Here is a 15926-nt window from a genome sequence, read left to right on the forward strand (position 1 = left end):
CATGAATTCTTTTCTATTTTACATACTTATATTCTTACGAATGATAGTCCCTCTAAATGGATAACAAAAATAAAAAGCATATGGATTAACCGAATTAGTTCCATATGGACAAAATTTCAACAATCCCCAAAAATGCTAGAATTATGTCAATATGTATTATTCTAAAAAATGATAATCTGCGGGAAATTATTTATTACTGGACGTTTTCGGTAATTTATGATTGAAGAATGTAGAAAAATGATGTTGCCGAATGAAATTTATTGTTTGTTTGAAATTTATTATTTGTTTTAATAAGAATCAATTATTTTCGATGTTATTTACTTAGAAATATTTAATTTTTCATCTTATAAATAATAGAATCATTTAGTAATTATGGGGTTTTTGGGATTTTTTGATTGTGGCTTTAGGGAGATGAATTTTTGAGAGTTGGGAACACTGCCAATATGTCTTAACTAAATCGTTCGAGTGTGTGGTTAGTTGTTAGTTAGTGGATCCCATGCACATTGCCGTTTAGAGCATTTTGTTATTGGTAGCAATTGCGGAAAAATTATATAAAGTTTATAAAGTTTCAATTGATCTTGGTGTAAATAAATTATTATTAGTTTTGAATTGTGGTTATACATCTTTGGTAGTCGAAAACAGCGCAATATTTTCTTTATTATACAGCTACAAAGAATACTTTGTTTTGCCTGGAAAAGGTCTGCAAATTTGTGTAATATCAATAATGGAAGTGTCCGCATCATACTTGACAAAATTGGAGACCACATATGCACACCTGGATAAAATGCTAAGTATACAATGTTTTATTTAGTGAACAATATTTTCCTTCCCCTTTGGAAGCTGAACTCATAATGGAAAAAGAATTATTTTATTTTGTTACATATGGTGTTATTATGAAAAAAATTTATCACAGGCGATTATAATCTTAGTAGCCCTAAATTCTATACTGATATAAATAATATAATCGATATAATATAAATCAGACAAATTCTCAAAGATATTGGTTACCCAAAAGAGATGGTCAATAAAATTATGAATGAGAGCAATCATAACGTAATACAGGTACTTATAAAAGAAAGTAAAATGTAAAATAAAAAGTAAAAACAAGGCTACTGATGACGTTATTCTCAGAACAGCAAATATTTCGGGAGTATCTTCTTCAAGTGTCGATCTAATCCTTCGTGAGTACAGAGCTTATCATTGCTTCGCCGATGCAAAAAAGTATCTATCAAGAAAAAAATTAACAATTCAATTGATGATTTCGACAAAAATTCAGCCATCTAAAGAATTATGCCCAATTTTTTTTCCAAAATGAGTTACCCTTAGTGGATAAAGTTTTGAGAGTAGTTAATGAAGATAAGAACTTGCCGGATTTTGGAAAATCAACATTTCATAATTTATAAAAAATAATGGGATCTCAATACAAAAAACGAGAGAGGAACAGTTTATTATTAGAAAAAGTAGAAATAATTATATGCAGGTAAGATTACTTTGGAAAAATTAAGAAATTTGGTGAAGAAAATAGAAAAATTTACTACCTGGATGAATCATAATGTAAACGCTGGACATACAAAGTATAACGTTCGGGTGGACTCTTCCATATAATCCTTAGGTCAAGTATCCTCGGTTAATATAATCATTTTCATTGTATATTGTATATTTCTGTAATAATAATTGTGCACAATTATTCATGATTTATATTATTAACATGCTGTATGGAATCGTCATTTTATTTCTGTGCGGAATGCGGTCCTGTTACATGCTCGACATTGTCGTTTTCAACCCTGATAAAGTGATGCGTGAATTGCGTGGATATGTTCTAGTTTACTATTTTTTTTTGTTGAAATAGACTTTGAATATTATATTCCAAGTGTTCTCCTCAAATCACTAACATGAATTATCCCATAAAAGTTTGTGAAAAAATACAGATTTCAACAATGCCAAATGGAATGAATTCTTTCTTTTCTCTGTTCCATACATTCCCCTATGTCATTCAAGGTTTCTCCTCAATTTCAGATTTTACATATATACATGAAGTTGTTTTAATCAAAATGTAAATTTCGATTTTGCTGCGACCAAGAATCTCAATATATCTTCACAATAAAAGGACTTTCCTATCCTGTTTCTTTAACTTCAACGTATTTGATTTTGAATAGATAAGAGTTAACCGAATTTTCCTGCAGTATGTAATTTTAAGCAAATTATTCTCTTAATAACATGCCAGCTACTTGTAGCTTGTATTTGCTTAGAAATGTAAACATTTATATAAATTCAACTCTATTTATTTTGTTAGGTCAGGTTTATGCAATAATATTTATTCCAGATAATATTTGGTGCATAAGTATGAGTGGCTTCAATCAAATTATAATATATGATTATAATCAAAATATATAATTCTATAGTAACCCTACTGGACAGGGAGAGATTGTGCAAAATAGATGACGTCGAGAAAGAAAGAATGGAATGAGCCCATAATTCGTATGGATAATAACATTGGGCCGAAGGAGTAGCGACCCAGAAAAAGGTGGAGCGACAACCTTGAAGCAGAATAGGAGGCAAGGATGTCGAAAATAAAGTAGGCGACTCGCCTAATACACGGAAGAAAAAGAAGACATATTTTTTTGTTTTTAAGAATCTTCTACAATAGTTAATGGTAAACTGCAATCGAAAACTATAACAATCGATATAATATTTTGAATGGTATCTATATTATTATAAAACTGAGGAATCGGCATGTCTGCCATTGGTTTGTTTTTCAAAAAAAAAATGATTGTAGGCTATAAAGGAAGTGTAGCTGAACAGAAAAATACAAGTTTTGGAAAAAATATCCGTCTGTCTGTCTGTTTGTACACGTTAAACTCTGGAACTATTGAACGGATTTTCATAAAACTTTCACTAATTTCTTCAGCTTAGCCTGAAGCAGAATTTAAGCTATATTTGATCAAAATTACCAAACTTTTGTTTGGCACTTCACTTCGCGGCTGCCTTCGACCTGCGGCGTAATTTGGGCAACATGTAAGTAAATACCTAGGATGTATTTCGATATCAAGTCGTTGCCATAAAAAAATTGATAAATCAAAAAATTATTCTGTATCTATTTCAAGCTGTAAGATTTTAATGATCTCTACACTAAAACCTGATCTCGCATGTCATAATTGTCACGGGTTTTATGTTGTGTTTCGTTTGACGACTTAGATAAATTGTATTTAGTATGCGAAATTATTTTTCAGGTTTTCAGTGATAACTGATAAAATAAACTTTTTGTATAAGTATTAAATTACTGCTCGGTTTTTAAACAAAAATTCTCAATAGAGTTCAGTTCAGCACTTTCATTATATTTTTTAGCTTCTGTTTGCAAATCATATGTCTTGACTATTTCTTCTGTTAGAAGTGGTTGAACATTTTTTTAAAAACATATACATCTAGTGGATATCTGATGGCATATGTTATAGGTCAAGACCAATACATTGTTGGACATTTAACAAAATAATTGAATCGTTATTTATGAAAGATACTTCAGAAATAGTTCCATGCATCATAGATTCAACGTAAATTGATCATAATTTATAACAATTTTTCAATAAAATAATTCACAGTATACATATAATATAAAGTTAAAAAAATAAAAATATCAAGACACTAACTAATCATTTGGGGTTCAGGAGATGAAAAAACGTATACAAATTTTTTAAAATTTTATTTTTACATAAAAACAGAAGTACACAAAATATTTCAGTTGTACCTAATTAAATTAATCATAAAATGGTGTCTTAGTAGTAAGTCTCTTACAGTGAAAAATAACTAAATCCGTAAAGATTGTTACAAACAGATTGTGAGCGATTATCTCGAAATAATGATATCAGTGGAATTCTTTCCATTATTTCACAAAATAATTCATACAAAATTTATGAAAATTCTACATAGAAAAGATCTCGTCTACTTGACTTAGAAGGTAGGACGACTCATTGGAAGACGACACGAATTGAAGCCTTATCAGGGCAATGCTTTTTGTTACCATGCTGGATTCACCTGTAGCGTGGGAATACACTGCAAGAGTCAATGAAAGAATCTTCAAGCCTTGTAGAACATCAGCCTGGGGTAAGCAGTGAACGCCTTTTGGTAATCAAGACTCAGTCAATCTAGCAGAAATTGTATCAATAGAATATTCAAGAGATCATGGATGGTACTACTAGAAGACGATTCGAAGAGCTGTGGATCCACTTCAATATTGTGGACCGGGAGCTAACGAAATACGCTAGAAAAACATGATTTTGAAAACACCTGGATCATAACCAGAAGAAATCTTGAGAAGGAGAAGCTTTTTTCAATTTTCAAGTCATAAAAAAACTGAATTGGGGAAAATTGATGTGAATGTATTGTACTATCTAGATAAAAAGGAAGGATGACCAGGTACCTCCATCAAATTAGTGGAAGTAGAAAGAAGGGAGAAAGAGCGACATAAATTGTAAGAATGGGGAGTTGTTATTATTCCCGATTATATTCGGTAAAGGACGGCAATACTTCAATCTATGCATTAGGATTAAAAAAATGGAAATAATGTGATTGAAAAAATATTCGAATATGAGTATGAATAAAATAAAGAAAGATGCGGTCAGAAAATGTTGTAGTTACTTCCAAATTTCTTGTTAATGGTTTATTTCCACCCTTATTATCTCAGATTTCGAAATTGGTTTCGAATACAAATAATACCTATGCGGTTTATCATCATTTGCAAACAATACTCACATTGAGTCTAGACTCAATAGCTATTTTATCTCTGTATGTGACTTAATTGAATGTAAAATTAGAATATTTTGAACGTCTTCGATGTACAGAATGTTTTTTCCGCTTTTTTGGGGTTGTAAATTCTCACTTCTTTTCAGTCCTTTGCGAGTTAAAAGATTCTTCACACATGCTAAAAATGTACAATAAATATATTAGTCTGAGATTGCTATGAAGTATTATGAAGTTATGGATTGTTATTTCTAATAAATCATTGAATATGGTAAGTTTCTTAAATAATTTCAATACAAATACTGTTACGTCGCGATCTCAATGACATTGGTTCCATGTAATATTACTATTAATTTAAATTAAGAGTTAAATATTACTAACTAAGCTAATAATAATCTGAAATATCGCTAATATTCAGGTTGTATTGATAGAAATAACAGCGATAACAATTATCTTTCGTGGTATTCTTTTTTTCTTTCTAACTCGAACTTATGAGATCATTAGATGGTGGTTACGGCGTTTATTGAAGTATTGTATGCAACTTGCAAGTATGTACTCAACTGACTGATATTTTGCTGACATTTAAGAGGCACAAAAACGGCCATTAAATATCCATGTTTACTACTACTGTATCTCTTCGATTGGGCGGTAGACCTCTATACCTAAGGTAGTAGAGGTTGCGGATAAATAGTATTGTAATTTGCCCAATTGTTTGCCCATTGATTGTGTACGGAAAGCCTTATACCAGTTATCGGAAGTTATGAAATTGTATTGAGTCACTACGGATGTTAGTTGTCAAACTTAGATCCTGCAGGTTGCATATAATTCTCATGTGTAGATGCTAGCGAAAGATTGCAAACTATTTTATTCAATTATTTGAAGGAAAAACTTAGATGCATCAATATACGAAATATCTTTATAATTATTGGAATTGATTTTGGAAAGTTGAGAACCCTTGTAGCTTCATAACAAAATGTGTGAACTACAGCAAATGTTTCGCTAATATGAGTCGGACTTTTAAGAGATATATTGTAAGGAAAAAAATGTAGATTATATTGTAGAAAATAGTTGAGAAGAAAATCGAATTCTCCTTCATACAAAAAACTTTTGACATTAAATCTATGGATTAAAATGCCAAAAGATCATTTGTGGGAAATATCACATTGTGATATGTGAATAATGCGTATAGTGATGCTTCAAAGTATTTCCTTTTTTCCTATTTTCAATGCCTCTATAATTCCGTAATTTTTTTTGAAGCTTGAATTTTTCAAAGAACGTACATGCCGTCTCTAGAATAGATAGAAAATCATAAAATATTTGGGGACTGCTCAGTAAAAAAATTTCGTAACATAATACACATTTTTTACGTTTTTGCCGGAACTACTGACAAAATTGTATTGGAGTTGCTGAAAATGCTTTGGGAGCTCATACATCCAATGAATTTAATTTTATGTCCGACTCTTATAGATGGCGTAAGTTACACGGTTATACCAAGTAGTATTGAGCATAACTTTTCCAATATCAGATTTATTATGCGAAATTTTAAGTGAAGTTGAGCGTTATTTAATTATACACCAAAAAGGTATTCTTAAAAAAAGTCGATGGTGTGTACTCTTCTCGGAATAATTTGTTTTGAAAATTTTCTTTGAAATAATAACCGATGCTGATATGAAGTTATGATAAAGGTATTCAAAATGTCCTCCGTTATCACGAATACACAAATCTGTCCTGTTTTTTTCTATAGGATCCATTAATCTTCTGAACGGTTGGGAGTCAGCTATGAAGTCATTAAAGTGACGTTGAATTCTGTTTTCAAATTCTTGAGGTAAATTTACCTCAGTAGCATAAACTTTTTCTTCAAGATAAATTTTGCTAAAAAATATAATATTGAGAAAGTTATGATCAATACTACTTGGTACGAGCCTTGTAACTAACGTCTTCTATGATAGTCAGACATAAATACAAGTTCATTTGATGTATCAGTTTACAAAACATATTCGTATAAAATTTCGATACAATGTCTCCAATAGTTACGCTAAAATCGTTAAAAATGTGTATTATATAATATAATTTTTTACCAAGTGAACTTCAAACGTTTTTCAGTTTTTTTGAAGCACTCTATAGATAGGACCCCATAAAAAGGTAGTCATATTGGAAACAGATATGTTCTATGTTCTTCTGAGAATCATTTTTGTCATATATATGAGAGCATCATCAATGGTATTGTTTATTAAGTGTAAATGTTTCTTCGTTAAAGTTTTTTGCTGCATAATGTCCTATAATATTATACTCATTCTTTCCTGGTCCCATCTAAGATCTATGTGCTCATTGGAAAACTCTAGGATCTTCATTAGCTCAATAAACCTATCAGGACTGATACATAAAGAATAAAAAATCGATCAACGAATAAATATTGATTGGAAAGTTTGGATCAGTATTAATTTCATTAGTCATAATTTCACATAATTACAGTCGTCCTTCTTTTATTTCAAATATAACTTGTACGAAACTATCAATAAAAAAAAGAAACCGCAATCGATAGTTTCCATCATTAAATTCTCGTAAAAGAGTAGAAAATATATTGAGGTCTTAGCTCTACATCTTTGATTAGGGTCTGCACGATTACCCGATATGGAACTTTTTATAGCAGAGAACGGCAATAAAAGCTTTGTAAACCAGTTGAAATTCTCTTATGTGAATTAGTGAGGAGACATTTTCTATTTATTCGAAAATATTGGAGATTTTTTTTCTCTGTACTATGGATATAACTTAAAACTCATCATATCTTCGTCGAATATTTTTATCCATATCTAAGTATATGGGATAGTGTATGAACGAATTGCTTATAAACAAAGAATGATAAAAAAGTACGCCCAAAACAAGGTGACAAAGGATCATTAGATGAGATTCATGCCTTCATAAAAACTGTTACATGCGCTATAATCACCTTCTTCTAGCAGAAATAGTGCATTTTGTATTTTTAGAAAGGAAATGCGTCAGTGGATTGATTATGCTTAGAAAGAAATACTTGTATGATACAAAAACTCGCGAATGAAAAGCACAACTTGTTGTAATGAAATATAAAAAATCATTTGGTCAAGTCCTTCTCCTGGCGCTTATTTTAGCAAATATTTCAGTACCAGCTATAGTTTGGACTTTACAATTACTCCCCTCAGAATTAATTCTGATTCCACTATGGAAAAAACAAATGATCACGGTTTTGGTAGTAAAATCTTGATCTCTTGAAAGACGATCTTTCAATTCCATACAATTTGCAAATCATCTTTACAAATGCTCATTCATTAGGCTCCCGAATAGTTAATTGATTGTATGTAGGAACAAGATTGTTTATTTATTCCATTTATTTCTAGGGTCGGACCAATTATTTCTTAAGCTTAGCTTACTTTCAAGTCGCTCAAACTATTTTTGAACCAACATCACCATAAATAAATTTTAACATTTCTTGAGCTTCTTTAGTAATTTTTTTCAGCTTTGAATTGAATTTTATCTAAATACTTTTTTCAAGATCCACCTTCCACGATAAACATTGGAAATACGACCTCATTAAAGGTGAATTTTTACGTGAAAAAGGAATTTTTTACAAAAATTAGTTGTTTGGAGGCTTAATATGAAGCTTTCCACTTTTTACAAATAATACATCACTCAAAAAGTCGTGTAACTGATACATAAATGGTACTGCCATTGTCAAATCCATATGACGTGTATGAAGTACCAACTTTCAGAAGTGAAGCTACTTTTGATATTTTCAAAATAATGAATTCAAAACAATTTTGTCTTAATTTATCATTTCTTCTTGACGAAAAAAAAATACTGTACAAGCTCGGTGAAGGCTTCAAAAGTGTTAACCAGAATCTACTCCATCAATAAGATCCATTTGTTATTGTTTTGCCAAATTCAAATATAATTGTACAGAAACGTTCTGGTTGTCCCTTTTAGGTGGTTACTCCATAAAACATCAAAAAATCCACAAACTGGCAATATCTAATCGTAAATTGAAATTGCGTGAAATAGCTGAGACTGTAAAGATACCAGAAGGCAGTGTCTTCAAAATTATGCATGAACATTTGACCATAATAAAGCTTTTATCTATATGGGTTTCGCAGTCACTCACAGTCGATCAAACACAACAACGTGTTGATTCGGAGCAGTGTTTTGCCATGTTTACATCTATAAATCAGATTTTTTGCGACAATATGTGACAATGGATGAAACATGGATCCATTGGATCCATGGATCCAAGGCAAAACAGTTAGCTGGGAAGGTTATAGCTTCAGTATTTTGGGATGCGCATTGAATATTGTTCATCAATTACCTCCACAAGAGAAAGACAATCAATAGTGAATTCTACATAGTTTTGTTGGATCGTTTGAATGCAAAAATGAAGGAAAAACGGCCTCATATGTCCAAGAAAAAAACACTGTTTCACTAAGACAGTGCACTAGTTCACAAGTCGATTGCAACGATATTTAAATTAAACGAATTACATTTCGATTTGCTTGCTAAACCACCGTATAGTCCAGATCTGGCCCCCAGTGACTACTGGCTATTCTCTGACCTCAAAAAATACTTTCTAGTAAGAAATTTAGCTCAAATAAAGGAGCAATAGCTGAAACTGAAGACTGGACTGGAGATAAATTTTTCTACAAGCACGGAGAAATTAGAGAAGCATTGGAATGATTGTATTCTTTTTAAAGGAGATTAAATTGACGAATTAAATCAATTTTTTGATAAAAAAATTTTTTCAGTTAGTCACACAACTTATTGGGTGATGGTTTATTGGTAGACTGAAAAGTAGAAGATACAACTGCCTTTAAATGTTAATCGCCGTATTTCTACATCACCCCTCGTATATTTGATTATTTCGAGTTGATAGTTTATGTCAATTGTTTGATGAATAGTTAGTTTCTCTGGATATACGGAAATATGAAAAATTTCGGAAAATCACATCTAGAGAAGTTAATGTAACATTTCCTTTCAAATTCTACAAAGGCTTATTTTTCGTTTTATAATTACAAAACTACTACAATTCAAATATGTAGAAAAAAAAACTGTAGCAAATATATCTAAAGTTTTCCAAAGTCGCGAAATGCTTAAATTACTATTGAAATAAAATCATTGAAACAAGCCTTAAATGCTATACCGCAGTTATTTGTGTAACTTTCTCCCCGGTTTTTTCATGTCCGTGATGTTCGGGTAGTGGATTGAATTTCATCAGGTATTTTAATTTGAAAAATTCGTAGAAAGTCTGCCGGAACTGCCTCGACATTGTACAATAGAGGATGAAGTTTATACCGGAATTCGTCAATGCCAAAATATCCAACAAATCACCTGAAACAAATTATGTTACATTAAACATCGAATATTTGAAATTGAGAACAGGGTCATTGCGTATAGATATTTGAAAAGGAAGGAATTTCCAATGAGAGAATAGCTTGAGGATATGGGTTGAAATCAACAAGGCTAAACTTTCGCTATCCAGCAAATTATAACTTGATTTAACTTTTGAAGCATATTTTTATTTGTAAATACTCAAGTGAGTTCATCTTAACAATATAGAAAATCTGTACTTCAAATGTACTTCATTTTTACAAGGCAACCTATTCTTAATCCATTCCATACACCATTAAGATCCCTATAAAACTAATTTCATAAAAAAAACAGCTACCTGCAGGATCAAGCGATGGGATCCTGTTCTATGCGTGATTTTTATTGAAGCTATATTCCGTAAAGAAAAAAAAACCTCACAAAGAAATATGTAAAGTTGATGGTGCTGATTGCTTGACAGAGCGTACGTATCAGAATTGGTATAAAAAATACGTTCTTCAGATTTTTCCCTCAAAGATGAGCAACGTTCTGGGCGGCCTACTGAAGTTGATGATGACCAAATCAAAGTCATAATTGAAGAGGATCCTCTATAAGTGTTCGAGATATTGCGGAGAGGTTATCGCATACAACAATTAAAACACACTCAAAATGTTAAGAAGCTTGATATTTGGGTACCTCATGAATTGGAAGAAATTCATTTCATACAAAAATCAACATTTGCGATATGCACCTTTAACAACATGAAGCCGACCCTTTCTTGAAAATAATCATCACTGGTGATGGATCCTGTAGAGTAACATCATAAGTAACGTAAGTAACGAACATGGAGCAAACACGATGAACCAGCAAAAACCATATCGAAAGTTGAAAAACAACAAATAAGCTCATGCTGTCAGTTTGATGGGATTACAAAGGTGTTGTAGCTTTTGAGCTTTTTCCAAGGAACCAAACGATCTATTCTGATGTTTACTGTCAACAATTAATGAAACTGCATTGGAGCTTGTCTAGGAAGTGATACCACATCACCCATACAGCCGTGATCTGGCCCCATCTAATTACCATTTATTTCGAAATTTGCAGAATTCTTTGAATGGTCAAACTTTCACAAATGACGATAATCTTCCATCGCACTTGGTTGAGTTTGATCAGTTTTTTTTGACAATGTATAATTGATTAAAAACTATTCTTTGTTAAGATAAACCGAAACTACAAAACCGAAATTGCTCTATCGCCAACCGAATATACCACGATGACAAAAGATATAGATGCCATTGTTCCCGTAGCTGATCTGCCACTGTTTCGATTATTGCTATGAATTTTTCAACTCTTAAACGCCATTGGGGTAGAAAATCTAGCACTGTCAATAACTCGGTTAACAAATGAAAATATCAAAAAATTTAGTAAACTTGATTCAGCCTCCAGCAACATAGAAAACAACAATGCTGTGGAAACTCAGTACTTTTCCCCATCAATTTCATTTTTGATCTCTACTAATAACCTAATTACAGAAAAGTAAGTTAGTTTTATAAATATTTCATGTTATGAAACTCTGAACATTCAATTTTTTTTAATTAATTAAATGCAAATTGCCGATCCATATGTTCGATGTGGTATAATGTACAACGAACTTTCAGTTTTAATTCAATTCAGTAAAATAAGTCGAACAATCAAGATGTTTCATTTATTTGGAGAGCAATCCTCTGAACAAAACCTCGTTTTGAATCCTTAATAACAAGCGTCCGTAGAAAACGAAAACGAAAACGATCTGCAATAAACTCTTGCGCTCCTCAGAAATATGTGATTTTTCTCACTTGCTCAACAATAAGTATAAGCAAAGTAAATGTCGAAAAATTCATAACATAAGGGCCCACATAATCCCCCAATCTAGATAATAGCCGAGTCTATTATAATTGTAATTCTACCACATATCATTATGCTTTTATTTCTCATTATAATATATGGATAATTCGAAACCGTGGCTGTAATCATTTTGATTTGATTATTTTTAAAGGAAGATACCTTTTGTATGGTGATCAGGGAGGCCACTAGATCGTAAAAAGGAGTAATTATATATAGGAAAGTATTTCTAGGAAACTTTCCATGCTTTTGCGATCAAGAAAATCGTCTTATTGAAACCAAACCCAAACAAAAAAAGAGCCTTTTGGAAAATATATACTTTTACTCTTTATAATTCTACTCGAGTGTACAAACTTTTGGGTAAGCAAACATTCATACGTCTTCCTCTCAGCTTCGCCTGCTTGAACACTTGAAACTATCTATAACAATTTTAGACCCCAAATATACGACTCTACTTTGCAAATCGACTCAATTTGTTAATGTCAGTTTGCTAACAATCGTTTAAAACCTGTCATCAATAATTATCATATAGAATTTAAAGTTTCTATGTAGTAGAATTTACCTTCAGTGAATATGCCCACATGCATTTGATGTATGGTTTAGCTTCTGGTAACTTGTCAGAAACCAGAAGGTTGTTAACCGAACGCTTTCCGGGCAGAATTATACCAGACTGAAGAACTTTGGTTAGAGTTGATCGCAGCTTATGGAAAACAGGTTTTTCTACATAAATCAAGTGGATTAGTCTCCATTATTTGTTATAAAATGATATTTTAGCAAGTGTATTACCAAAAAAGTGGCAAAGGTCAACGAACTATACGAACACCAGCTTTAGTGCAAAATGCATTAGAAGCAGTTGATTACCCTACAAGTAGCATACGCAATAATTTAAGGCATTAACGACAACTATTCATGGGATTGTCAAGGAGCATTCCTCACCCCTTTTATTCCCATAAAGTGCATGCCATAAAAGAATTATCCAGCAAGACGGGCCTACGCTCGTTGGTTTCTAGACAAACAACAAGTTGAAAATACATTTGTTGGAAAAGTACTGCGAGCTACAATTCAAACAAAAAATCAACATCGATTTGAAATTAATGTGTGGACAGGAATAGGGGGTATATTTTTTTGATAATAACTTGAATGGTTGGCGATACTTAGAATTTCTCCAAAATGACTACTGCCTACACATTAAGACAAAATCGATGTTGATTATTTGTTTGAATCGTATCGTGAGGATTCTCATCTGCTCATAAATGTAAATTATGAAAATCAATAAAACCGTCTCGTGTTGAATCAGCTTCATTAGTAAACAGTGATTTTTAGAAAAATGTATTATCAACTCGTTGTTTATCTAAAAACCATATGTAATACCGGTAAACACAAAGAACGAAATTATCGATAGAATTCACATAAAGTTAAACGCTAACCAACTAAATTTTCCTCTATTTCAATTCTTTTTTTACGTAAGTAACATGATGTTCGATGAATAATTACAATTTTTGATAATTTTTTTCAGTATGTCTTTTTATGGCGTACAACGATCTAAAAATCTACATACCTCCTAAACCATGAATGTTATCGAGTTGAAGGAAAAGTTCCTTTTTAATGAAAAATCAATTGAACAATTAGTTTTTGCTACCTTTAGATTGTACAGGTTGTCCCTTCAAATATTACGGAGCTTTTGTAATCATCCAATAAAAATTCGAAAATATAATTTCTGATTTCGCAGCTTTAAAGCCCTATAACTCAGAAACGAGGGGTCGTATAAGAGAAATTTTTGTTATAAAAATATTCACGCCACCTACTCACTCCAGAATTTTTTCATCAAGTCCCGGAATACTCTGTATTTGTACATGAGAAAATATATCACTACTTGTTCATAAACGCATGTAATTCGGCTATAAAGATCTATTTCACCCTAGAACTCCCAAGTTTTTTATATGCGGCAATTTCCTAAGAAAGCGTGTATTCATATCATGTTGATGACGGTAAATTTCTGACGTGACGTGTTTTCTCGTAACGTTAGAGTAAAAAATGTACTCAATGCACAGGATTTTTTATAAAATGAACATAATTCATAAAGGAAATTTCTTTTTAAATTGAGTTTTATTGTGTAAAGCGTGCCTTTTAACGCATATTTCATTTATAGTGCATGTTATAACGTTAAAAAAAGACATTTGATTATTTCAAATGGTTACTGTTTTTCTCAGCTTTAATTCTCGTAGAAACGGCTTGAAATGATGCAAAAAAATATGCAAGGAATTGCTTGCATGCAATACAAAATATTGCATGTCGCTTCACATTAGTCAAGTCTCTTGCCCTTGCAAGTAAAATAAACAATTCCCTAACTTCAAATTTTATTCAATATTTCGTGTCTTAAAAATAAAAATATGAAAGCTAGATTCAATATACCAAAATAAAGAGGGTTACCTGTGCGCTATGGGCATGCAGAAGGGCTTTCACCTAAGATCCTTCACTGCATATATACTTAAGTCTTTTCTGACATAGTGTGATGCTCTAGTGAATACAAAATAAAACCGGAGTGCAACTGAATAGAATTTATGGCCTCGCCTGTCTTGATATCACATCCAATAAGGGTCTTACTGGATCATCTACCTTTGAACGTGTTGATGGGCAGTGACCGAATGACTATTGGTCTTGAAAATTGATTGTGCTGGCAGAGAACAGTGGAAGAGGGATTTCAAGCCCACAATACTGAAAAATGGAGCCCTTGAATATACAGATGGCACCAAGATGAATGGCTTGACTGTAGCAGCTATCGTCTTTCAATTCAATTCAATAGATCTTTCGATTTATTTGCTTTGGTGGAATTGTGTCCTCTGGGCTCGTGCTGGCTAGAAGAAAGTCTCACAAGAACTGGTGAATGATCTATTTCAACAGACGTAAAATATTGGTGACTGGTCTTCTAATCAAGCACTAAGATACGATTTGCATGCTATAGTCAGAGCTGACGATCCGAATTGATGCAACTTCTTTACTTATTAACCGATTTAAATGCAGATCGACTGCATTATATGGTTATAAGTGTCCTCCAATACCGTATTCATCCATATTGGTCCTTCATTTTTCTTCCCAGGTTATTTGAAGTTTTCCTCTGCTTCTTTTGTATATACAGTGTCTTCAATTTTTAATTACTCTATTCTATTATCGTTCTTTATTCTAATTTTGTCGCATGCAAATTTTCAATTTAGATTTCTTGACGTCCATAACTTTTGTTTTAATGGTCTTCAATTTAAATTAATGCTTCTAAATGTTCTTGGTTTTAGGTATTTCCTATTCTAAAGTTTTTTTTTATAATTTTTGAAAGATTGATAAAAAATTGACGTTTTGAGTTAACTTCAGTATTTATCAAAATATAATATTGACACTGACAATTCGTGTATGTATATTAATCAATAGATCACCTACATCGTGAAAAACAAAATAAGAATAAAATCAAAATAAAAACTTGTTCTAATGGGAAATATTAATTTTTCCTCAGTCCTCACATCTCAAATATGTAGCAGTACTTAATCAATTAAATTATTTGTAGTTGTATTAGAATTTACAAAATAGATTTATAAATTTTACTTCAATTATTTAGATCTTTTTATCATTTATAACTTTTTCGCTATTATGAATGTGAATCGTTTCCAAAAATTCTCTTTTTCGTGTATCAGATTCCGTTCCAAGAATTTTTCAATCTTTATAATTGAATTTATGTTTTTTTGATAATTCATGGTTCGTTAATTCAGTTTTTTTATCGTATTGATGACATTTTAGTCTATTTTCTAAATACTGAGATGTCTGCCCTATGTAGACAGCGTCACAATTAGTACAAGGCACTTGATATATATTATTAATTCTTTTCTTTTTGGTGTTTTAGATTTTAATTTAGTGAAATATTAGGATAATATATTATGCCCTTATGACTCATACTAATATAATATTTATTGAAATAATTCGATAATTGTGGAAAAAGTCCTTAT

The 15926-nt window shown here is 31.5% G+C and overlaps 1 protein-coding gene across 1 annotated transcript in view; it reads right to left on the reverse strand.

The window, feature by feature from the left end:
• Positions 1-3682: 3682 nt before the first annotated feature.
• LOC130896459 (G-protein coupled receptor dmsr-1-like) overlaps positions 3683-15926 on the reverse strand; it is a 151708-nt gene continuing 139464 nt past the window's right edge. The window contains exons 2-3 of the mRNA XM_057804599.1: positions 9896-10083; positions 3683-4915 (exon numbers count right to left, since the gene is read on the reverse strand). Coding sequence (XP_057660582.1) covers positions 4907-4915; positions 9896-10083 — 197 coding nt within the window. The 3' untranslated portion in view covers positions 3683-4906. The remainder of the gene's footprint in view (positions 4916-9895; positions 10084-15926) is intronic.

Source organism: Diorhabda carinulata, chromosome 7 (assembly GCF_026250575.1).
Source record: "Diorhabda carinulata isolate Delta chromosome 7, icDioCari1.1, whole genome shotgun sequence".
NCBI lineage: Eukaryota > Metazoa > Arthropoda > Insecta > Coleoptera > Chrysomelidae > Diorhabda > Diorhabda carinulata.